This window comes from Muscardinus avellanarius (assembly GCF_963383645.1).
Source record: "Muscardinus avellanarius genome assembly, chromosome: 19".
NCBI lineage: Eukaryota > Metazoa > Chordata > Mammalia > Rodentia > Gliridae > Muscardinus > Muscardinus avellanarius.
The window spans coordinates 43,862,403-43,888,191 of NC_137805.1; the positions used below are offsets into that span (position 1 = coordinate 43,862,403).

The 25,789-nt window shown below is 45.6% G+C and overlaps 1 protein-coding gene across 1 annotated transcript in view; it reads right to left on the reverse strand.

Moving 5' to 3' along the window:
- MMP24 (matrix metallopeptidase 24) overlaps window positions 1-25,789 on the reverse strand; it is a gene marked incomplete at both ends in the record, with an annotated part of 71,673 nt that overhangs the window by 13,380 nt on the left and 32,504 nt on the right. The window contains 3 exon segments of the mRNA XM_080716523.1: window positions 6,473-6,777; window positions 8,771-8,887; window positions 14,897-15,045. Of these exon segments, the coding sequence (XP_080572649.1) occupies window positions 6,473-6,777; window positions 8,771-8,887; window positions 14,897-15,045 (571 nt within the window).

Genomic DNA, 25,789 nt, shown 5'->3' on the forward strand with positions numbered 1-25,789 from the left:
GTAATCCCCATGCTTGGGAGGTGGAGACAGGAGGATCACGCAGGTTTGAAGCCAGCTGCGCTGGCTTAAGAGACCCTGTTTCCAAATAAAAAATATAAAATAGGTAATCCAGGACTTCCGGGAAGATGGCGACCGAGAAAAGCGGGGCTTAAGAGCCCTGATAACAACCAATCTCCATTACCACAAAATCAGTACCTTTCATAGCCAGAAAACACCATCACCAGAGAAACAAAAAAATCACCAGGCTCCAGAGAGGAGGGGGACTCAGAACGGAGCTCAGAGCCACAGAGGAGATACGCCGGCCTCACGCCCAAGGACGCGGCAGCAGTGCCTTACTGCCGGCGGCAGCACCAAGTTCACTGGACGGCTACGGCTACAGACCAACGCACTCAACAGCCCACCAGGCTCCAGAGAGCCGAGGGACTCAGAGCCGAGCTCAAAACCAGAGAAGAAATACACCAGCCTCACGGCCGAGTGCGTCCAAGCGGCGCCATATTGCCACCGGCGGTGGCAGCAGCGAATTCACTGAGTCCACTACAGCTCCATCTGCGTACTCAACAACAGTGAGTCAAATTGCAGGCCCCAGAGGAGAAATCCCAGTACTGCACTCCCAGGGACTTGACCCAGTGGGGGAGTGGCGGTGGCAGAGATATCACACCATAGGAGAACGTGAAACCTGGCACCCCCCATAGTCTAAAGCAGCCTCTATCGACTCCCTGGGTCTGAGACTCTGTGATACAACCCAGTAAGGGAGTAGTGGGGTCTGAGATACCACAGACTTGAGATCCAGAGCACCTTAAGTGAAGTCGTAGTGACCCAAGGGAAGAACCCAGAGAAGGCACAAACTTCCGAAATCATGGGAAAGAGGAATAACAATGGAGCAATGAATGCCCACAACCCCACAACATCAGAATCCGATCAAACAGAAATTCAGAGATTTCTAGAAGATCAAATCAGGAAAATAACTGTAGAAATAATAGAGGTGTTTCAAAAAGAATTCAGAGAGAGCCAAAAAGAGATAAAGGATGCAATTAATGAAGTAAAGGCCTCAATTCAAAGTACAAACAACCGACTAGATCACATGGAGAATAGAATCTCGCTCTTAGAAGATGATCACTCCAAAAATGAACGCATAGTTTCTAATTTAGAAAAAAAAATCCGGCAGCAGGAATCTGACATTGAAGAATTATGGGTCCATTTTAAGAGAGCTAAATTAAGAATAATTGGAATAGAGGAGGGAAAAGAAGGTGAAACCAAAGGGATCAACAATCTCTTCAAGGAAGTAATAGCAGAAAATTTTCCAAACATAGAGCAAGAGGTCGATACACAGGTCCAGGAAACTTATAGAACTCCCTTTAGACAGGATCAGAGAAGAGGATCCCCACGCCACATAACTGTCAAAATGACTAATGTGGAAGCCAAGCAGATAATCTTAAAGGCAACAAAAACAAAGGGCCAAGTGACATTCAGAGGCAAACCAATGAGAATCACTCCAGACTTCCCAAACCAAGTCATGAGAGCCAGAAGGGCTTGGAGTAACATATTCCAAACTCTGAAAGAAAACAACTTCCAGCCAAAAATTTCCTACCCAGCAAAACTTTCTATCAAATTAGATGGAAAAATAAGAAGCTTCCATGACAAACAGAAACTGAAGGAATTTATGTCTTCAAAACCAGCGCTAGAGAAAATACTCAAAGAGATTAACTACAAAGAAGAAATAGGTAACACACACCAGAACCAGAGAAACAAGATTTTCCATCCAACAGACAACTAATATTGGTTATCTGTGGAGATTCATTATTTATGTTAATCTTTTACCTATCTCTAAATTGTATTGTTTGCCTTTATTGTTGCTAATTTTTAGGATTTCTAGTTGGAATATTAATATACCTTCAGATATAGCATTTGGAAATATTTTATCCCATTCTATCAGTAACTTTTAACTCTGTTTACATTGTTTTTGGATATACAATATTTTTTTATTTTTTAGAGAGTTTGTATACTCTTCTGTTGCCTGTGCCATTGAAATCATATCCAAGAAATCACTGCCAATTTCAATGTTGTGAGGTTTTATGACCCAGACTTTCTTCTAAAAGTTTATAGTCTTAAGATTTATATTTAGGTCTTTTATCTATTTTGAGTTAATATTTGTATATGGTGTTAGGTAAGGGTCCAATTTTATTCTTTTTCATGTAATTATTATTTTTCAACAATATTTAGTTAAAAGATTATTATTTCTTCCACCCAATGTTCGTGGAAAACCTTGTCAAAAATAACTTGACAATATATGGAAGAATTTATCTCTAGGCTTTTATTTAACTCCAATGGCTTATATATCTGCCTTTATAACAGTACTACACTGTTTCAATTATTGTAGCTTTATATGGTTTGAAATCAGAAAATATACATCTTCTAGCTTTGTTCTTTTTCGAGATCATTTTGGGTATCTAGAGTCCATATTCCATATTAGGATTGATTTTTTTCTGAAAAATAAATAAATAAATATATGATAGTTTCACCTAAAAAAAAAAGAAAAAAATATTCTCTGGTAAGAAAAAAAGCAAAAAGAAATATTGAAATGTTATCTTTAAGTTATCAAAAGCTTGGTATCAGACAAATGAAACTGTTATGTGAGATTATCAACGTTAATATTGGATAAATTGCTATAATACTAGATGTCAACCACTAAGCCAAGCATGGGAAGGAGGGATGGGGAGGGAATGGGGTGGGGATCGGGTGGGGGCTGACTGGGCAATGTGTACATGTATGTCTACAAAAGTTTTTTTGTATCCCATTATGATGTATGAATACAGTGCACCAATAAAAAATTTAAAAATATATATAAAATAGGAGCCGGTCGTGGTGGCGCACGCTTGTAATCCCTGCGCTTGGGAGGCTGAGACAGGAAGATCGCACAGATTCGAAGCCAGCCTCAGCTACTTAGTGAGGCTTTCAACAACTTAATGAGACTTTGTTTCCAAATAAAATATAAACAAGGTCTGGGAGTATAGCCTGGAGGTAGAAAGCCTCTGGGTTCCACCCCCAGTACCACAAAAAAAAAAAAATATATATATATATACACACACACACACACACACACACACACACACACACACACATATTAAGTCTGGGAGCGTAGCCCAGAGGTAGAAGGGTTTCCAGGAACCCCAGTACCACCAAAAAAAAAAAAAAAGTTCCCAGGAGATTCTTCTTCCTCTAAGTCTATGTGGAAATTAAATAAGGTGATATACAGGTGCTCAATAAACTTGGCTTCTTTCTTCTCGAAAACCATCTCAGGGCAATGCTCCCCAGTTGACCATCCAAAGGTCTGTTGTGGTGGTTACCGGCTGCATCTGGTTCACGCCTGATTTTCCAGAGCAAAGTCTGGACTCTTGTCCAAAGAGGACATTAGCTAATTTTGGAATTCCTATGAGAACTGAAGGCTGTTTATCAAAGATGGGGTGGGGCGCTGGAGGGGTGCTGGAATGGTGCCCGTCCACAGGTTCTAGGTCCTTGCTATACACATCAGTTCCTGGGATTTGGGGTCTGGGCCCAACAAGTTCTCCAATAGCAGCGAGTGGGAGTGGAAAGTGCCAGCCCAGGCCTGGCAGAGGGGAGGCAGAGGAGTGGGACCGTCCTCCCAGCACCTCTTTGGACAACCCTGTGAAACTTCACTGGCCTATAACGAAACCCTTATCACCTCAAGGTGCCTGGCACATAAAAGGGCCACACAACGCTACTTTTCTTCTCCTCACCCCTTATCAGTTAGCACAGACAGCCATTTGTTGACACCAATCCAAAAATAAGAATGAGATAAGAATAAGTACACAGAAAGCCAGGAAGCGTGTCCGGGCCGTGGGGGCGCGATACCAGGGCCGAGGAAATGAGGCTTCACAAGAAAAAAGACACAAATCTGAAGAGGGAAGAGGGCAAAAAGGAGATTGAGCAGCTTCATAACTTTGCTTAGACTGACCCCAGCCAAGCGGTCTGCTGACTGCTCTGACAGTAAGCTGAGAGCCGCCAGCCCCCGTCCCAGCCGGGGACTTGGAGTTCTCAGAGGGGCAGCCCCACCGAGGTCTCTGAGGAGAGGGGTCTAGAAGAGCCTGCAGGCGGTCTGCACTGCAGCACTGCAGGGAAAGGTGCCCATAGCTTTTCAAACCTGGTTGCGCTTACAAATCAGGACCGGCAGGGTCCACGTCTTAGCAAGGTCCCCGGTTGGTGCTTATGATCAGGCTGGCCAGGGAAATCGCCTCGTTCAGACCCCCAGCCCGACTGTGGACCCAGAGGGTTAGGACCTTGGGATCTGAATTCTTAAAAGTGGTTTCTAGCCAGGCGTGGTGGTGCATGCTTGTAATCCCAGCATTTGGGAGGCTTAGACAGGAGGATTGCAGTTCGCGGACAACCTCAGCTAGTTAGTAAGGCCCTTTGCAACTCAGTGAGACCCTGTTGCAAAATAAGAAATAAAAAATAGGGCTGGTACGGGAAAAAAAAAAAAAAGTAGTTTCTAAAGCCAGGCACGGTAGCCAGGTGTGGTGGCACACACTTGTAATTCCAGCATTTGGGAGGCGGAGACTAGAGGATCATGGTTCACAGACAGCCTCAGCTACTAAGTGAGGCCCTCTGCAACTTAGTGAGACCCTGTTTCAAAATAAAGAATTAAAAGATAGGGCAGGGGGTGTAGCTCGGAGGTCAAATGTCCCTGGGTTCCATTCCTAGCCCCGCAATAAATAAATAAATAAATAAATAAATAAATAAATAAATAAAGCCAGGCATGGTGATGAGTACCTGTAATCCCAGAGCACGCGTACACACACACACACACACACACACACATTTTCTGTGTGATTCTGGTGTGCCCTGCAGCTTGATATCCATATATGCTTAGCATGGGGCTAAGTGTACGGGCTGCTGAGACGCAGTGCTCGGTTCAAAGCCTCCTTGCACTGCTCTCCAACTTGAAACCTTCGATAGTTGCTTAACACTTCTGTACGCCTCATTTACGTATCTGTAAAACAGGGAGGATGAGACTATCTGCCTGTGGTGTAATGTGTGTAAGCAGTACTTGGTGTGGGCCTTGGAACTAACATATCCACCAAGTGTTGCCTGTGACCATCTAAGAGGGGAGTCTGTGTCTGTCTCTCCTCCAGACCCCTCTGCACTGCTGCTGCAGCCTTCAGTAGAGGCTGCCTTGAGGCAGGCTCCTGTGAGTGCACACCTGTCTCTTGACCTGCAGAGGGTAGAGGCAGATGTATCTTTTTTTTTTTTTTTTTTTTGGTGCTAGGGATTGAACCCAGAAGCATTCTACCTCCAAGTTATATCCCCATCCCGATTTTTAAAACTTCTTATTTGGAAACAGGGTCTCACTAAGTTGCTAAGTTGCTGGTGCTAGCTGTGAACCTGTGCTTCTCCTGACTCAGCCTCCACATACTGGGATTACAAGTGTGTGCCGTAACTCTGGCGTGTCTGTTTTTTAAACATTCAGAGACCACTTGGTCATTGTAGGACTCTGTATCATGCATGTGATATTGGAGTTAGAAGGAATCTTAGAGATCACTCAATCCAGCCCCTTGCTTTATCCACGAGGAGGCTACAGGTGAATCGTTTGACCCTGTAACACAGCCAGGTAGTGAATTAGGGTTTGAACCCCAGTGTTGCCTCTTACCAGCCAGGCCAGTTGAGCCCTGGACATCCCCCCACCCCCCGTGTGTGTGTGTGTGTGTGTGTGTGTGTGTGTGTGTGTGTGTGTGTGTAGAGTACTGGAGATTGAACCCAGTGCCATTCTACCTCCAACCTACACCCCTAAGCCCTATTTTATTTTTTGCTTTTGCTAAGTTGACGCTGTCTTCATACCTGCAATCCTCCTCTCTCAGACTCCCAAATACTGGAATCACAGCTGTACATCACCACACTGAGCTGAGCCCTGAACTCTTCATGTTAAAGACAAGCATAATAATGTATCCTTGCCTGCGTGCTAAGCAAGTGCCTTGTGAGTAACTGTCCAGGAGGAACTCTTTGTCAACGTGAAGGTTTGTTACAGTCACTGCCTGTGTCGGCTCCAGCTCAGTGACCAGGCGCAGGGCGACTTATCCAAGGATGCTACAGGCGTGATGGTGCCTGTTAGAGCAGCTGTGGCATGGGAGCCTACAACCTTCAGATCTCACTTTCAGCTCACTGCCTTTTTACTTTTTCCTTCAGCCCCTGACACATCATTTTACTTCTCATTCATGGCCGGACCCTATCTCAACACAATCAGACCATCTCTCTGCAATCGCACCCATCTCTGCAGCCCTGGCTCTAGTGTGTCAAATGGTTCATATTATCAGAGACCACAGATCCCACTCTCTCAGGTTCTTGGACAAGAAGCTCTAGAAAGCAGCATCTCATCTATGGTGCCCTCTGAGCTCTTCCTCGGGGCTTCTTTCCCTGACAGCTGAGCAACACAGGTCTAGTCCCCAACCCGCCATGGCCTTACCATCATGGTTCGCATTTCCTAGTGTCCACGGTTCGTCTGAGTCAAAGTGAGTGTCTCCTCCAATCCCGGGGCCAGGGAAGTAGGCGTGGGCCAGAAACCCCCCTTCCCCATCAAATGGGGAGCTGTCACCATGGAAACCAGAAGCAAAGAAGATCATGATGTCTGCCTCCTTCCGGTCGCTCTTGATCTCATGGTATGGCACCTCTTCAAAGGTCAGCGGGGTTACCTTCTGCCACACATCAAAAGCCTGGCGAATAGCTTTCCGTGTGTCTAGTTCACCCACCTTTGGGGTATAGTTGTGGATGCTGGCAAGAGAGGGGAGGATCATTAGAGAGGACCAGAGAGCCAGAGAGTAGCAGAGCTGAAAGGGACGTCAGAGACAATGTGGCCCAGTGGTCTTCACATTTTGAGTCCTAGAATTCTACAGAGCCGCCCCAGGAGTCATTGAAGGGCTGAGTAGGCAAAGCTCTGGATACTCACCCATGTATCAGTTATGGTAGCTTAGTTTTAATCAGTGCTTCTATTTTATCCCTGGCAAGGTTTGTGCTGAATAAAAGATTTTATTTATTTATTTTGTGTATGTGGTACTGGGGATGGAACCCAGGGGCATTCCATCTCCAAGCTACACCTCCAGCCCTATTTTATTATTTTATTTTGAAACAGGGTCTCATCGAGTTGAGAAGGGCCTCACTTAGTAGCTGAGGTTGGCCCCAAACCTGTGATCCTCCTGTGTCGGCCTCCCACGTACTGGGATTACAATGTGTGGCACCACACACAGTTGAATAAAGAATTTTATTCCAACTTGTAGGGAAAAAAATTTGGATAGAATAAAATTTTCTAAATTTTAAGTTTTTTTCCAATACATTTATAAAAGTCATAAAACTATTCCAACAGAAGAGAAGAGTTTAAGAGAAAAATCTCTCTAAAAGAATCTTGGGTACCAACTATAGCTTGTCTACTTAGAAGCCAGCATAAGGGCAGTATCTAATTTAATCCAATATAGATTTAGCTATTTAAAATTACTAAGCTGGGCTTGGTGCCGCACGCTTGTCATCCCAGCATTTGGGAGGCTGAGACAAGAGGATCGCGGTACGCGACAGCCTCAGCCTTAGCTACTTTAGGGAGGCCCTCTGCAACTCAGTGAGACCTTGTTTCAAAAACAGTGAGCTGGGCGTGGTGGCGCACACTTGTAATCCCAGCATTTGGGAGGCTGAGACAGGAGGATCGCACAGGTTCGAAGCCAGCCTCAGCTACTTAGGCTCTCAGCAACTTGGTGAGACCCTGTTTCCAAATAAAATACAAAATAGATCCGGGAGTGTAGCCTAGGGGTAGAAAAGCCCTGGGCTTCATCCCGAGTATTACACACACATACTCTATCCATACTGCACGGTTCTCCACAAAGGAGCATCACTACTTAGGGGGGTGCTCTGTCTCCTGAACACCACCATCACCCTCCCTGTCTCCTAAGCAAGGCGATGGGCCCAGAGAGATCGAGTAATAGAAGTTCATGTCAGAGTTGGTTTAGAACCCAACTTCACTCTCTTGATCTATGCTCCCTCGTAAGGAGACCCAAGAATCTAGCCAGTTTCTAATCCGGATTCTTCTTAAGTTTCTTTTTGTGGCTATTTTTCTGGGGGAAAAAGTCCTGTTCTGATCTCGGCAGCTTATCAACAGGAGAGCCCTTAGTTTAAGGATTTCTGTCTCACCCAGAGCCCACCGGAGCCTGCCCTGTGCCTGGCCCTTGCTCCCGCCCCACTTGAATGCCGTGTCTGGGTCCGGGTGAAGGGCTCAGCATCCCTGCCCTCCCTCCGCTGACCCTTGCTGCCTTGGTTCCTCCTGACAGCTGAGGGATGACGCTTATGATTCAGGCCCCTTCTCTCTATACTCCTTAAGAAGCAACGGGAGTCTGTGTTGGGAATCTCGGGCTGCATCCAGATCAGAGGAAGTGGAGTTTGGCAAGCCCTGATGAGGAACGTGAGCTCTGCCAAGGGCCTGTATCACAGCTGAAAGTCACCGAACAATGCACACCCCGCTTTCTGTAACTGAATACTACAGGCATCTGAGCAGAACACAAGTAGTGAGTCCCCCAAAGGAGCAGATGAACTTGAAGACCTGACGCTGGATTCCGCATCCTTTAGAGCCCACAAGAAGGCAAGGCCACAGGCTCTCAGCATCTGCTCCCGACGCCCGCGGGCCCGGCCTTTGTTCTGACTCCACCTACGTGTGAGCCTCTGAAACTCAGTCAGGAAAGACGCCAAGAGTGAGCCAGAGCCGGGGCTGGGGGAGGCGTCAGCGCACCTGTAGGTGATGTGCTTTTGCCTCCACTTCTGTCCAGTCAGGGCATAACGCTTGTTTCTCCTCCTTCGGCTCAAGTGGGGGTGATCAGGGACACCACATCGGGGTTTCTTCATCCACCTGGGCAGAGAGAGGACACATACACAGATGTACTGTGGCCACTGAATATTCTAGGGTAGCATCCCATGGTTCCCAGTCCAAGTCTGAATGGCAGGGTGCATCCTCAAAATCGCCTCTGGGGCCCAGGCTCTGATGGCCCCAGTGGCAATTGGATTGAGTGACTCATCAATTCACTCACCTGCAATTAAATCTGAAGAAACATTGCTGAGTGAGAGACGGGGCATCGGGAGACCTAGCTGGATAAGTTCCAGCTCCTCTGTTAACCTAGGATCCCAGGTGAGTGACCAGTTCAGCATGAACCTCAGTTTCCACCTCTGCAACATGGGAATTTTACTTCTTGGGGCTCATATGTTGTAGCGAGTCTCGAGGGGGAGGGGTGCTCAGGAAATGCAGTTAGATCCTGGCACTCCCCGGCTGAACCCTCCAAAGACTCTCCCAAATACTCAGGATAAACTCCACGCTCACCCGGCCACAGGGCCCTGCCTAATCAGCCCCTGCCCACCCGACGGCCAGCCCATCGCCTCCCTGCCTCGCGGACTATGCTGCCGTCCTGGTCACCTTCTTGCTGTTCCATGAACATGCTAAGCTGGTCCGTGGGCTTCGAGTTGCGGTCCCCTCAACCTGCTCCTTCTCTTCCTGTGGTTTGTCCCTTTCCTTCATTAAGGTCTTTGCCCTGAAGAGAGGATGTCCCTGTCCCCCCCTGCCCGAGAGAGCCGCCCTCCACTCTGTTGATCTTGCTTAAATTTTCTTCCTAGTATTTGTCTCTCCTTGAAGTGAAGTATTTTCCTCCTTGTCTTCTCTTTTTCTCTCTCCATGAACTCCACGAGGAGAGGAGCACCGCCCGTATCCCCAGGGCTGGCACAGTGCCCGACACAGAAGGGGTCAGCAGTGGTTTGTTAATTGATGACTTACTGCATGCATGCATGAATGAATGAATGAATGAATGAATAAGTCAGGACTCTCCAGAGTGGAGGCAGCCCACTGAACTAGAGCTTGGCGTTGCCGGAGGAGCAAACAGTCTGACCTCATTTGCAGCTGTTAAAAGCAGTTGCCATGGGCAAAATGAAGAAAAGAAGAGAGAGGCTATTTTAGCCAAATATTAAAAACCCCTCGAGAGAATTAACCAGGTCTTACTCATCTTTGCGTGCTCCATGATGCCTAGAGAGTTATCACAGAACAATCATCACAGTAATCACAGAACAATAACAAAAGACAAAATAATGAGCCAGGCGTAGTGGTGCGCACCTGTAATCCCAGAACCTGGGAGGCTGAGACAGGAGGACCACAGGTTCAAAGACAGCCTCGGCAAGTAGTAAGACTCTTATCAATCTAGCAAGACCCTGTTTCAAAGTTAAAAATAAAAATAGGGCTGAGGGGATAGCTCAAAGGTAGAATGCCTCTGGGTTCAATCCCCAGGACTACACACACACACACACACACACACACACACACACACACACACACACAGTGATAGCAAACCATACTTCAATTTAAACGTTTATAATTCTCACAGTGCTCGTATTCTTTTAGAATTTTTTTTTTTAAAGATAGGGTCTCACTATGTTGCTCAGGCTGGCCTTGAACTTGTTATCATTCCACATGCCTGAATTCCTCCTCCTCTTCTTCCTCTTCCTCCTCCTCCTCCTCTTCTCTTTCTCCTTCTCCTTCTCCTTCTCCTTCTTCTATACTGGGGATTGAGCCCAGGGACATTCTACCTCCAAGATACAACTCCAGCCCTATTTTAATTTCATTATTATTTTTTATTTCAAAATAGGTTCTTACTAGGTTGAGGAGAGTCTCACTACTTGCTGAGGCTGTCCTTGAACCTGTGATTCTCCTGTCTCAGCCTTCCAAGTACCAGTATTACAGGCATGTGCCACAATGCCTGGGCCTGACCTTCTTTTTTTTTTTTTTTTTGTGGTACTGGGGTTCCTGAAAGCCCTTCTACCTCTGGGCTACTCTCCCAGACCCATATATATATATATATATATATATATATATATATATATATATATTAATAATATATATTATAATATATATTATAATATATATTATAATATAATATATTATATATTATATATAATTATATATTATATTAAATATATATATAATATATATAATATATATATTATATTAAATATATATTATATATATTATATATAATATATTATATATTAATAATATATATATTATTTGGAAACAGGGTCTCCTAAGCCAGCACGTACAGCTGGCTTCGAACCTGTGCGATACTCCTGTCTCTGCCTCCCAAGCGCGGGGATTACAAGCGTGCGCCATCACGCCCACTGACCTTCTTTAATAATTTTTTTTTTCAGTACAGAGGATTGAACCTGGGACATTCTACCTCTGAACTATCCTCTCAGCCCTATTTTATTTTTTACTGAAGCAGGGTTTTGCCAAGTTGTAGAGGGCCTTGTTGAATTTTTGGGGTTGGCCTAGAACCTGTAATCCTCCTGTCTCAACCTCCTGAATACTGATATTGCAGGTATACACCACCATGCCTGGCTCATTTATTTTTATTTATTATTATTATTATTATTAGTAGTAGTAGTAGTAGTAGTAGTAGTAGTAGTACTGGAAATTGGGTGGTCTATCTTGAAGCTACACCCACCCCTATTTTATTTTTTATTTTGAAACAGGGTCTACGTTGCAGAGGGCCTCACTAAGTTGCTGAGCCTGTCGAGGAGAGTCTGACTACTTGCAGAGGCTGTCCTTGAACCTGAGATCCTTCTGTCTCAGCCTCCCAATTATTGGGATTATAGGCATGCACCACCATGTCCAACTTGTTTATTTTATTTTTTATTTGTTTTATTTATTTATTTAGTTTTGGTGGTACTGGGGATGGAACCCAGGCTCCTTCTACCTCTGGGCTACACTCCCAGACCTATTTTATATTTTTTATTTGGAAACAGGGTCTCTTAAACCAGTGGAGGCTGGCTTCGAACCTGTGTGATCCTCCTGTCTCAGCCTCCCAAGTACGGGGATTACAAGTGTGCGCCACCATGCCCAGCTCTGGTTTTTTTTTTTTTTTTTTGCAACAAGTTTTTGCTAAGTTGTTGAGGCTGCCCTTGGACTTTCAATCCTTCTGTCTCAACCTACCACATTGCTGGGATTATAGGCATGCATCACCTCATCCAGCTTAGATTTTACTGGGAATGGAACCCAGGCATCTCTTACCTCTGGGCTACACCCCCAGACTTATTTTTTTATTTTTTTTTTATTTTGCGGGTCTGGGGATGAAACCCAGGGGCATTCGACCTTCGAGCTATAGCCCCTGCTCTATTTTTTATTCTGTATTTTAAAACCGGGTCTCACTGAGTTGTGGAGGGCCTCACTAAGTAGCTGAGGCTGTCCGCAAACCGCGATCCTCTGGTCTCAGCCTCCCAAATACTGGGATTACAAACATGTGCCACCACACCCGGCTTCAGACCTATTATTTTTAATTTGGAAACAGGGTCTCACTAAGTTGCTGAGCCTGGCTGTGAACCTGCAATCCTCCTGTCCCAGCCAAGTTTGGGGATTACAAGCATGTGCCATGATGCCCGTTTTTTTTTTTTTTTAATTCTTTATTTTGAAACAGGGTCTCACTACATTGCAGAGGCCTCTCACTATATTCCCAAGTCTGGCTGCGAACCTGAGATCCTCCTGTCTCAGCCTCCCAAGTACGGGGGTTAAAACAACACTTTGAGATGCTAATACATTATTTATCCCCATTTTACAGGTCAATGAAACAATATACAGATAATGTGAAAAACACAGAGAATGATGAGACAGGACTGGAACTTAGCTGAGTGAATAAGTGAACTATTAATGCGATTTGACAAAGGCCAGGGCTTTTATTCGTTCTTTCTGTGCTTAGCGCAAGGCTGAGTTAGAGAACTATGCTACTGAGCGACTGAATCAGTGAATGAAAAACATGTGGTATTTCCACGGTGACACTCAAAGATGGCACTTGGAATCGCTAATCCAGCTTCCTTTCACTGACAGCCCGGGAAGAGAACTTAGAGCCACCTCTGCTACCACATGCACAAACGCACGCACGGCTGGGTGAGCCCTGGAACGTCCCTGGGAAAAAGCCCCAGAAAGGCAGAGATTGCCCGAGGTCACAGAGCTGGAGCTGGAACTCAGGCCTCTGCATTCTACCCATCACCCGCCCTGGGTGGCATTCTACCCATCACCTGCTGGGACCCTGAGCAGCCTCCTCCCGCCCGGGCTCCCTTCAAAGAGGTGCGGGAAGCACTGCGAGGGGAAAGGCGTCCACTCCCTCCGCTCAGAGACTCGCCTCTGCCTCCCCCTTCCCCTCTCACCTGCCTCTCTGAGCCTTGTCCAGCAGGCCTGGGGTGTTCTGGAGCAGAGCACAACCAACGCCAGCTGGTGCCTCAGCAGGGGCACTAGTGCTTCTGGCTCGGGGCGCGCCACCATAAGCCTGTACAAAGCCCTAAATAACCTCCGCCTGGAGAGGCAGTGGGGCTCGCTAGCCAGCGCTCTCCTGAGGCCAACGAGTCCACGCACAACACCGCAGGAGCCTCAAATGCCCTATCTCAGAACCTCACAGGCTCACAATCAGAACCCTACGAACAGAAGCATTCAGACAGAATTTGAGGAATATAAAACCCCAGACCCACCAAGTTTTGAAAGCTTAAAATACTGGACTCTAGAATTTGAGAGCCATAACCCAACACTCTCCCTCTGCAATGAACATGCTGAGACCAGGGAGAGGATCCTGCCCCAGAGCGCTTGCCCAAGGGATGAACTGATCCTGGGTCCACAATCAGGTACACTTCCTGCCAACTCCCGCGTCTCTGCCCAGCCCCGCCATCTGCTTCCACCTGAGCGGGGGCTCCTGTCCCTTATGGCCCCTTTGGAATCTCACTCCAGCTCTTTTCACACCTACATGGCATGAATGGCTCTTCTTAAGCAGCTTAAATTGGTTTGTTTGATGTGTGGTACACCCCAAGATACTCGGAGGCACCCCAAGATACACCCCAGTTCTTTTTATTTTTTGTTTTGAAATAGGGTCTTGCTAGGTTGCTGAGTCTTGCTACATCGCTGAGGCTGTTTTCCAACCTGTGATCCTCCTGTCTCAGTCTCCCAAGTACTGGGATTACGGGTGTGTGCCACTATGCCTATGAAATATCATAGGTTTTTCTCAGCCTCCCAAATGCTGGGATTACAAATGTGTGCTACCACGGCCAGCTCATAGGCATTTTTCTTTCTTTCTTTCTTTTTTAACTTTTCAGTACTGAGGATTGAAGCTAGAAGCATTCTACCTCCAAGCTACACCCCCATTCCTTTTTATTTTTTATTTTGAAACGGGGTCTCGCCAGGTTGCTAAGAGTCTCACTATGTTGCTCAGGCTGGCTTTGGCTTTAAACCTGAGATTCTCCTGTCCCGGCTCCCAAGTACTGGGGTGAGAGGGATTTCTTAAACAAATAAAACTTCATCCCTCTCTTCATCCCTTTTCTCTTTCCCTTCGCTCTGGGGCTTCTCCACTTGCCGTCTCTGCTCCTCATCTCCCTTCTCGCTGCAGTCAGGCTTTGCCTCCAATGTCCTGCTGAGCTTATCATAACCTGTCTGCTGCTGAACCCGGCAGGCACCTTTCAGTCAGTGTCCTGTTGGGCCACGCGGGAGCTTGGCCTGCCCATCAGAAGCCTGGCCCATCAGAAGCTTTCCATCTCAAGTGAGGGAAGTCCAGAGGGTGACTCACAGAGCACCCACCCCTCATTGTCCTGATAAGAAAACTGAGACCAGAAGGGTTAAGCGACTCCTCTCTAAGGTCACGCAGCAAGTTAATGCGGCGCTGAGACTTCCACTCCAGCACACGCCCTCTCATAAAGGAAAGGGCTCTCTGGGTGTCCCCTCCCAGATGGCACCACAGGAGTAAAAGATAAGAAGGTAGGATGGGCATGGTGTGTACGCAGGCATGACAAGTGTGAAGCCAAATGTTAAGTCCAGAAAGTTCAAAGGCACAGCATCCTACACAGGTCTTACTCGATCGTTGTCTGATCCAACACACCGGTGACTGGGATCCCGTAAAACTGCTGCATAGTGGAGACGGCGGACTGTAAGGCCTTCCCTGAGTGCAACGCGGACGCCCGTGAGTCGTAGGGAAGCAGATAGCCATATGACTTTAACCAGTTCTGAAAGACACGGGAGAGAGAAGGGTGCATTATGACGGCGACCGTCCCATTCTTCCCAGAGCTCTGTCCTTACAACTTGGATCGTTGCACCCAAGTGAAGTGACTTGTGGACTCTTGCTGCGAGGTCTCCCTGCTTCACTCCATCCTGGAGACACTGTGAAGCTAATCTCCAGGAAGCACAGCTCTGATTGGCTACTCCCCTGCTGCCAACCTTCCATTAGATCTCTATTGGCTACAGAACCAACATCATTTGCATTCAAAGTTTCGCCCTGCCCTGTCTTCTTATTCATTGATTCGGTGCTCTCCACTCACGTAGGACTAACATGCAGGAGCCCAAGAACGGTTCATTCTCTGAAATAAAACAGTTTGTGGAAACGTGGTACTGGGGATTGAACCCAAGGACATTATACCTCTGAGATTTTTTTATTTTTTGTTTTGAAATAGGGTCTCACTAGGGTGCTGAGTCTGCCCTCGAACCTCCAATCTTCCTGTCTCAGCCTACTAAGCACTGGGATTCTACATACGCCACCACACCTGGCTAAATTATATATCATCTTATTGCTAAACCACCCAAACCCCAAATCGAGCCATTATAAGTAAATACAAGTAAAGAAAACAATGGGAGGACTTCTGGGAAGATGGCGATGGAGGAAAGAAGGGCTTATGAGCCCCGCTAACAACCAATCTCTATTACCACAAAATCAGCGCCTTTCATAGCCAGAAAACACTATCAGCAGAGAAACAAAAAATGTAATTACAAGGGACAGAGAAAAAGAGGACTGGAAAAACGAGACACCAGAAAGAAACCAGACCACAGCGCTGCGGCCGGAGCCGCGGCACAGAACGGCGCGGGCGCCATCTTTTCTTGCAGCACCAGGCTCCAGAGAGGAGGGGGACTCAGAACGGAGCCCAGAACCACAGAGGAGATATGCTGGCCTCACACCCGAGGACATGGCAGCAGCGCCTTACTGCCGGCAGCAACGGCGAGTTCACCGGATGGCTACGGCTACAGACCAACGCACTCAACAGCCCACCAGGCTCCAGAGAGGAGCAGTGGACAGCGAGCCGAGGTGAGCCGCTGCAGATCAGCCGGGAGGAATTCGGCAGATTTCTTGGTGCAGGGAGCATCTAAAGCTCCCAGGAGCTGGGCTCGGCACACCTTGCAGGGACTCAGAGCGGAGCTCAAAACCAGAGAAGAAATACGCCAGCCTCACGGCCGAGGGCGTAACAGCAGCACCATACTGCCACCGGCAGCAGCAGCAGCGAATTCACCGAGTCCACTACAGCTCCATCAGAGCACTCAACAACAGTGAGTCAAATTGTGGCCCCTAGAGGAGAAATCCCAGTTCTGCACTCCCAGGGACCTGACCCAGTGGGGGAGTGGCGGTGGCAGAGATATCACACCATAGGAGAATGCACAACCTGGCACCCCCACATAGTCTAAAGCAGCCTCTATCGACTCCCTGGGTCTGAGACTCTGCCATACAACCTAGTAAAGGAGTAGTGGGGTCTGAGATACCACAGACTCGAGATCCAGAGACCCTTAAGTGAAGTTGTAGTGACCCAAGGGAAAAATAAAAAGCTTCCATGACAAACAGAAACTGAAGGAATTTATGTCTTCAAAACCAGCGCTAGAGAAAATACTCAAAGAGATTAACTACAAAGAAGAAATAGGTAACACACTCCAGAACCAGAGAAACAAGATTTTCCATCCAACAGACAACTAAGATTGGCTATCTTTGGAGATTTATTATTTATGTTAGTCTTTTACCTATCTCTAAATTGTATTGTTTGCCTTTATTGTTGTTAATTTTTAGGATTTCTAGTTGGAGTATTAATATACCTTCAGATATAGCATTTGGAAATATTTTATCCCATTCTATCAGTAACTTTTAACTCTGTTTACATTGTCTTTGGATATACAATATGTTTTTATTTTTTAGGGAGTTTGTTTACCCTTTTGTTGCCTGTGCCATTGAAACCATATCCAAGAAATCACTGCCAATTTCAATGTTGTGAGGTTTTATGACCTAGACTTTCTTCTAAAAGTTTATAGTCTTAAAATTTATATTTAGGTCTTTTATCTATTTTGAGTTAATATTTGTATATGGTGTTAGGTAAGGGTCCAATTTTATTCTTTATCATGTAATTATTATTTTTCAACAATATTTAGTTAAAAGATTATTATTTCTTCCACCAAATGTTCGTGGAAACCTTGTCAAAAATAACTTGACAATATATGGAAGAATTTATCTCTAGGCTTTTATTTAACTCCAATGGCTTATATATCTGCCTTTATAACAGTACTACACTGTTTCAATTATTGTAGCTTTATATGGTTTGAAATCAGAAAATATATATCTTCTAGCTTTGTTCTTTTTCGAGATCATTTTGGGTATCTAGAGTCCATATCCCATATTAGGATAGATTTTTTTGTGAATAATAAATAAATAAATATATGATAGTTTCACCTTAAAAAAAAAGAAAAAGAAAGAAATATTCTCTGGTAAGAAAGAAAGCAAAAAGAAATATTGAAATGTTATCTTTAAGTCATCAAAAGCTTGGTATCAGACAGATGAAACTGTTATGTGAGATTATCAACGTTAATATTGGATAAATTGCTATAATACTAGATGTCAACCACTAAGCCAAGCATGGGAAGGAGGGATGGGGAGGGAACGGGGTGGGGATCGGGTAGAGGCTAACTGGGCGATGTGTGCATGTATGTCTACAAAAGTATTATTTTTATCCCATTATGATGTATGAATACAGTGCACCAATAAAATAAATTAAAAAAATAAAAAAATAAAAAAGAATGACAAAAAAGAAAACAATGCATTCTTTAAGTGTAAATAAATAATAGATGCATAGAAAAATCTGTTATGTAAGAGAATTCCTTGTTTTTAGACATTACACACAAGTATAGGCTTATATAAGGGTACAGATGTCTGTAACTTGTTCTTAAATGGGATCATAAATGCATGTAGAAAGAGAAGAGAGAGAGAGAAGTAGGTAAAGCAAATACAGTACAGTGTTAACAGGTGGGAAATTCAGGTGAAGGATATTCAGGAATCCTTTGTCTTATTCTTGAATTTTTATTTATTTTTAAGTTTGTTTATAAATCTTTTTTTTTTTTTTTTGGCATGTTTGGATATGGAACCCAGGGGCATTTGACCTCCAAGCTACACCCCCTGCCCTATTTTTTATTCTTTATTTTTTAATTTTATTTATTTATTATTATAATTTTTTTTTAGTGGTACTGGGGTTCCTGGAAACCCTTCTACCTCCGGGATACACCCCCAGACACCTATTTTTTATATTTTTATTTGGAAACAGGGTCTCTTAAGCCAGCAAGGCTGGCTTCGAACCTGCGCGATCCTCCTGTCTGTGCCTCCCAAACACAGGGATTACAAGCGTACGCCACCACGCCCGGCTTTTATTCTTTATTTTGAAACAGGGTCTCACTGAGTTGCAGAGGGCCTCACTAAGTAGCTGAGGCTGTTTGCAAACTGCAATCCTCCAGTCTTAGCCTCCCAAATGCTGGTATTACAAGCGTGCTCCATCACACCCAGCTATAAATATTTATTTATTTATTTATTTATTTATTTATTTATTTATTTATTTTTTGCGGGTCTGGGGATGGAACCCAGGGGCATTAGACCTCCAAGCTACACCCACTGCCCTTTTTTTTAATCCTTTATTTTGAAACAGGGTCTCACTGAGTCGCGGAGGGCCTCACTAAGTAGCTGAGGCTGTCTGCGAACCGCGATCCTCCAGTCTCAGCCTCCCGAATGCTGGGATTACAAAGCGTGCGCCACGACACCTGGCTTATAAATCTTTTTTTTATTTTTTTCCACACCGTGTTTTATTATTTTAACTCCATAACATGCTGTTTGGAATAACAATACTATTTACTTTGCTTTTTATGAAAATATAATATTAAATATTAAATAGGATTCTAAATCTTGACATTATTTATTTATTAAGTGGTGCTGCACTGAATCCAGCCAGGGTGCTACAAAGCATGCTAAGTGTGTACTGTACCACTGAGCTATGCTCCCCCCCAAAAAAAGTTTTTAAACAAAAAAATGAATTAATAGTGAATTAACGTTAAAGTATAATTGGTTAGAGTATCACAGGGAACACACAGTGTGTATGTGTGTGCGCGTCACGCATGTATATGTGTGTGTGTGTTTCTAGTTTCTAAGTTTTATGGATCTCATAATATTGGGCTCCAATCATTACATCTTAGTCTCCTCCAAACTTTTAATAAGCTGCTCCGGGGAGCCGGGCGTGGTGGTGGTGTACCTTTAATCCCATCACTCTGAAGGCCGAGACAGGGGGATCACAGGTTTGAGGCCAGTCTCAGCAACTTAGCGAGCCCCTCAGAACTTGGACCCTGTTTCAAAATAAAAATAACTAACTAAATAAATAAAAGGAGCTGGTGGCATTGCTCAGAGGAGAATGCCTCTGGGTTCAATCCCCAGTAGCAAAATAAAAAAATTAAATAAAAATAAGCTGCTTGAGGGAAGAAGGGTCCATGTCTAAGTTTTATGTATGGAGTCTTTTCTTTTTTAAGAATTAAATTAGCCGGGCGTGGTGGCACACGCTTGTAATCCCTGCGCTTGGAAGGCAGAGACAGGAGGATCGTGCAGGTTCGAAGCCAGCCTCAGCTACTGAGTGAGGCTCTCAGCATCTTAGTGAGACGCTGTTTCCAAATAAAAATGTAAAAATAGGTCTGGGAGTGTAGCCCGGAGGTAGAAGGGCTTCCACAAACCCCAGTGCACCCCCCAAAAATAATAATTAAATTAGTTCATTATTACAAAGATAGAAATATAGGTTGTAACTGTTACGGTGAATTAGAAAGAGGGAAAGGTAGAGGTTAGAGTAAAGCACTCTGCCACAGAGTGGCATGGTGGGATGACTCGGAAAGAAGTCATAAGAAGAACAGCTTAGCCAGGCGTGGTGGCGCACGCTTGGAATCCCCGCACTTGGGAGGCTGAGACAGGAGGATCGCACAGGTTCGAAGCCAGCCTCAGCTACTTAGTGAGGCTCTCAACAACTTAGTGAGACCCTGTTTCCAAATAAAATAGAAAATAAGTCTGAGAATGTAGCCCAGAGGTAGAAAGCCCCTGGGTTCCACCCCCAGTACCACAAAAAAAAAAAAAAATAAATAAATAAATAAATAAATAAAAAAGAAAGAAAAGAAAAAAAAAGAACAACTTATTTTCTTTTGGTACTGGGGATTGAACCCAGGGACATTCTACCCTGACTACACCTCCAGCCCTTTTTATTTTTCATTTTGAAACAGGGTCTTGTTAAGTTGTTGACTATAGCCTGAAACCTGCCATCAGCCTCCCAAATATTGAGATTACAGGTGCATACCACCAAGCCCGGCTTAAAAGGAAATAAACTTTAAGAGGCCAAGATAATCTGAAAGAAGTTTGGGTGAAGAAGTTCAAGCAATGGGTCTTAAGGACACCAAAGTAAAAATGATTATTGCCACGAAAAAGTGTAGGGGGAGCCGGGCATGGTGGCGCACACTTGTAATCCCAGTACTTGGGAGGTTGAGACAGGAGGATCGCAGGTTCGTGGCCAGCCTCAGATACAGAGTGAGGGCCTCTGTAACCTACTAATCCTCCTGTGTCAGCCTCCCAAGGACTGGGGTTACAGGCATGTGCCTCCATTTCTGTTTCAAGAACACTTTTAATGCCGGACTCAGAGCCAGAAAGCCCTAGTCTCTGCCCATCCTCAGAGGAACATCCTCAACACCAAGTGAGTGAAAGGAGGAAGAGAGCCTTGGGAAATGGAGTTACCCCCTTCCTGTCTGTAGCTTTTGTTTCTTGTTTCTATATGAACAGGTTTATTGTGGATGTGTCTTTTCTTATAAATCAAATCAAATTACTTTTGGAAGGAGGCAGACCAAAAACTATGAATAAGTTATTTATTTCACCAGAGGTGACTATAACATCTTTATTGCCTTGTGATAAAATTCATCTGACTGATTAAAAACAAAACTGTCAGAATACTAATGTCTTAACGCATCCACAGCAGAGCGGCAACCTTACGCCGCTCACATTTCGTGTCTGAAACATGTTTCTCTTACTGAATGATGACACAGAATACAATGCTTCGTGCATTCCCTAAACACTGATTCTCTTTCGAGCCTTTGTACATGTTTTTCTCTCCTCCTAGTACTCTTAGTTTGGCAAAAATCTCTCATATTTTAATCTTCAGCTCATAAATTACTACTTCTGGAAGACTTCCCAGGCTAAGTTATTTTCTCTCTCTTCTGTGCTCCCCAAACCCTCTATTATAGATTGTATGGATCCTATAATATCGGGCTCCAATCATTACACCTTAGTCTCCTCCAGACTCTTAATAATCTGCTCAAGGGATGAAGGGTCCATGCCTTGCGCATCTCAGCACATCGGTACGAGACAGAGCTCGTGCACAGTAGCTGCTCCTCACGTCCACTCAACAGGCATGGTGCAGCCCCCGCTGCATGCCAGGACCGTGCAAGCTTCCTGGGGTGCAATGGTAAGGAACACACTGGATGACGTGTGTGCTCATATCTGCCCTTGACGGGAGATAGTGCTACAAAGCAGGTGCGAATGGGCTTCTATGGAAAAAAAGAGAAGGGTGCTCTGTCCATGGGGGCTGCTGGGCGAGGAGGAAAGGGAGCTCAGGGAAGGCTTCCAGGTGTAGAGCTAAGTCTTAAAGGATGTAGCACCTGCTGGGTGTGGTGGCACACGCCTGTCATCTCAGTACTTGGGAGGCTGAGGCAAGAGGATCGCAGGTTGAGGATAGACTTGGCAATTTAATGAGGCCCTCTGCAACGCAATGAGGTGCTGTTTCAAAATAAAAAAAATAGAATAGAATAAAATAGGGTTGGGGGTGTAGCTCAGTGGTCGAATGTTCCTGGATTCAATCCCCGGGACCACTAGATACATGAGGAACTACTAGAGCATATACAACCACCTCAAGGTATAGAAAAGCATGGCATTTAAATTCTGAGCAGTAGCCAGGCATGGTGGCGCACGCTTGTAATCCTAGTACTTGGGAGGCTGAGACAGGAGGATCGCAGCTTTGCGGCCAGCTCTGGTACTTAGTGAGGCCTTCTGCAACTTAATGAGACCCTGTTTCAAAATAAAGAATAAAAAAAATAGGACTGGGGGTATAGCTCGAAGGTGGATGCCCCTGGGTTCAATCCCCAGTATCACAAAAGTAAATAAGTAAATAAATAATTTCTGGGCAGTATTTAAAATGGCTAGGACTTTGTGGGCTGGGAGGGGGTTGGCAGTGAGTAGAGGGATTGGAAAGGAGGGAAATGGAGACAGAATATATACGGTTTACAAACTCTGAATATTATAGAGTTGCTTGTGATTTGACCATAGCCCAGGATCAGCCAAAAGAGTCAATAAAACAAATGCAAATGGCAAGGAAACTGACAAGTTAGCTATTCATTAGCCTGGGTGCTCCAACTTCTCTTCCCAGGCTAAGGTGTTTTCAAAGCATCAAGTCCAACCGGGCATAGTGGTGCACGCCTGTGATCCCAGAACTTGGGAGGCTGAGACAGAGGGATGGCTGGTTCTAAGACAGCCTCAGCAAGTAGTAAGACTCTCATCAACCTAGCAAGCCTGTCCCAAAATAAAAATAAAATAGGGCTAGGGGTGTAACTCAGAGGTAGATCACCTACCATAAAAAAGCATTAAGTCCTCGCTCCCTATTTTCTCTGCCTGTCACACTCAGAATGCCATGTTCCCGTTCTTTATGGAAGCTTTAAGGATTTTTGGAATGAAGAAGCTGGGGTACAGTGAGGAAGATACCCAGTCCTCAGACAGAGCCTTGACTTACCCTCTCTCGGGCTGTGTGTCCCTAGACAAACTGAACTTCAGTGTCCTTATTTGGAAAATATAAATGATGATTCCCCCTTCACAGGGTTGTTGGGATGAAATGAACGAATGTACCTGATGCCTAATAATCACTCAAAGCATATCTGTTATCTTTTCAGATGGTATTTATCTTTTATAAAATCAAGTGGGAAACATGATTTCTCTGCCTCTGGTCATCCTGCCCTGAACGTCTCCCTGAACCCAATGCCAGTCTTTGTGGGCAGAATGGAGGGTAGTGCGTCTGCCATGGTAGGACTATTGTCTACTGGGCAACTTATGGAACTGACCTCTCACAGAAGCCTGGAGCTTTGCAGAGGGCCTGGCCTTCAGTGGCTGAAATGACAGCTAACCTGGATTACATACTCTTCACCGTCACTAGGCTTTCCTAGGACCAAGCTTTAGCTTGGGGAAAAAGTCAAGTATCTTCCCAAAGGAGATTCTGTAAGCCTTAAGGTATAAGAAAGGGAACAATGGCTTGGGCATGGTGGCACCTGACTGTAATCCCAGTACTTTGGAGACTAAGATAGGAGGACTGTAGGTCTGAGGCTAGCCTCAGCAACTTGGTGAGACCCCGTTTCAGAGTACAAAATAAAATAGGGCTGGGGTATAGCTCAGAGATAAAATGCCCCTGGGTTCAATCCTCAGTGCACGCACACACACACACACACACAACACACACACACACACACACACACACACACACACACACACACACACACACACACTGGGCACCCCAAGTGGATTTCCCTTTCAGCCTTTCTGCCAGGAACCTTTAAACCTTTCAATCGTATAGCTTAAACGTTGAGCGTGGTGATGGTGACGCTCAGAAGTAACTACTTTTTTCATCTTTCAGACCACCAAAGTCTAAGGAAATGTTTGGGTCAGGACCAAGCACTGGGATGGCTCAAGCACAGGTGGGACAGGGACAGCGCTAGTCTCTTTTTCGGGCTCTGCTTCCTCCCGGGGTCCCTAGGGACAACCCTCAGCCCTCAGAGCAGACCCTCAGAGGGGAGTGAGAGATGGAGGAGCTGCTCAAGGACAGCATCTCAGCCAGAGAATGGAGCATTGAGATTGGGCCCGGGAGGGAGAGAAAGGGGAGAGAGCAGAGAGAGAAACGAGTCAGAGGGTAGGAGGCTATGAGCTATGTTCAGGTAAGGGCTGGCTTTAATTTTAGGGTCAGACTTAGGGCTAGGGTTGCCTGTGTGTCTGGTTTAAAGGTATGGTGCTTTTCAGATTTAGGGCACCTCCGGCTCGCTCTGCTCCGTGCCCCAGGCAGTCCCTGGCTTCTCTGGCAGAAGCTCCTGAGGTTGGAACAAGAGTTCTGCATGCTAGTCAAACCATTTCCCAAACATTCCCTGCCCTCTCGCAGCCCAGCTCTCCTGCCGCCTGCAGCGAACTCCTCCCTCGTCACGGCCACGCTCAAATGTCACTCCTTTGTACACTTTCCTTACCTCTCCCGCAGCCTTCATACACACTACTCTAGACACAACTACTGCGCACATCGGACCTGCCGCTCATGTGTCTGTTTCCCCCAGTGAGACTGAGTTCCTGGGGAATAGAGACTGTCCTTTTTTTCTTTCTGTGTATCTGTAGCAGCATTCGACACAGTGTCTGGCACAATAAATAATCACCGAGTTCATGAATGAATAAATGAATGAGCAAACGGTTTGTCTGCGAGGTGTTGTCTGGGTACCAAGGAAGAGTTTCAGCTTGGGAAGGCTTAATGAGTAATACACATGAAAGCACCAAGTGTGATTCTTGGTATCTATTAGAGGTTGGAAAAAACCCATTTGCTGAAATCCAATCCATTGTGGCTTGACTTCCTTGCTTGATGAGGCAATCGACTCCATTGTCCCATTTGAAAAAAAACAAAAAAAAAAGGAAAATCCACTGAAGGAAGAAGGTCTTATTCAGTGTTAAACAGAATGATCTCCCTTTCATTCTTTACACCTGGGTCCACGACTCAATCACCGGCCTCATCAGAAGCCTAACCTTTACAGCTTAGTTAACCACCTCTACGATGTCTGTCACCCTATAAGTGCTGCCAGAGGTGTAAACCCAGAGGAAAGTGAGACACAACTCAGTGCAAAAAGGGACTGAAATAGCGGGGGCTGAACCGAGGACACTATGATCACAGATGAAACAGCGTGATTGGTCCGCTGGCCCGAAGGCGGGATCTTGGTCCCTGAGAAGCCAACTCTGAGATGCTCAGGAGTAGTGGCAGGGAAAGGAGAGAGGCGAGAATAACAAGGGGGGTTGGGGAATGCGGACCGAAAAGGGAAGCGAGGAAGCTGAGCGGCAGACAGCAGAGGCGGTGGCGAGATTAGAAGTGGCAATGGGGGTGGCGAGAAGCAGATCGCTGGCGGTGCTGAGGATGCGCTTGGAAAACAGAGATGGTCCAGAGAGCAGAGGACAGCCGGGTCAGCCTCCAGGGGTGGCTGCCTGGTTGGCTGGGAGCCTAAACCAGACTGCAGAGCAGGAGAATGATCAGGATCCGGGCTTTGATCAGAAGTGAAGCAGCCGGGTGGTATTAGCAAGGCCAGAGGACCGGGAAATAAGATGTCGAATTTAGAAGTCCAGGATGGAAGGAGGAAGGAAGAATAAAAGATCCAAATCAGAGTCTGAGCAGCAGGGACAAGGCATTGGTCTCAACTCTGCATAGGAGTTTCAAGTCCTGTTCTAGGTTTATCATGGAGGGACCATGACAGACTGGAGTTTGACAAGGGAGAGCGACTGTGAGAGCCATCAGGAGAGTGAAGGAAACAGAAATTGTGTCCTGCAAAAACAGATGGAGGCTGGAGGGAGCGTTGCAGGAGGACGTGAACACAAAGGAGCTCTGTTCTGCGGGC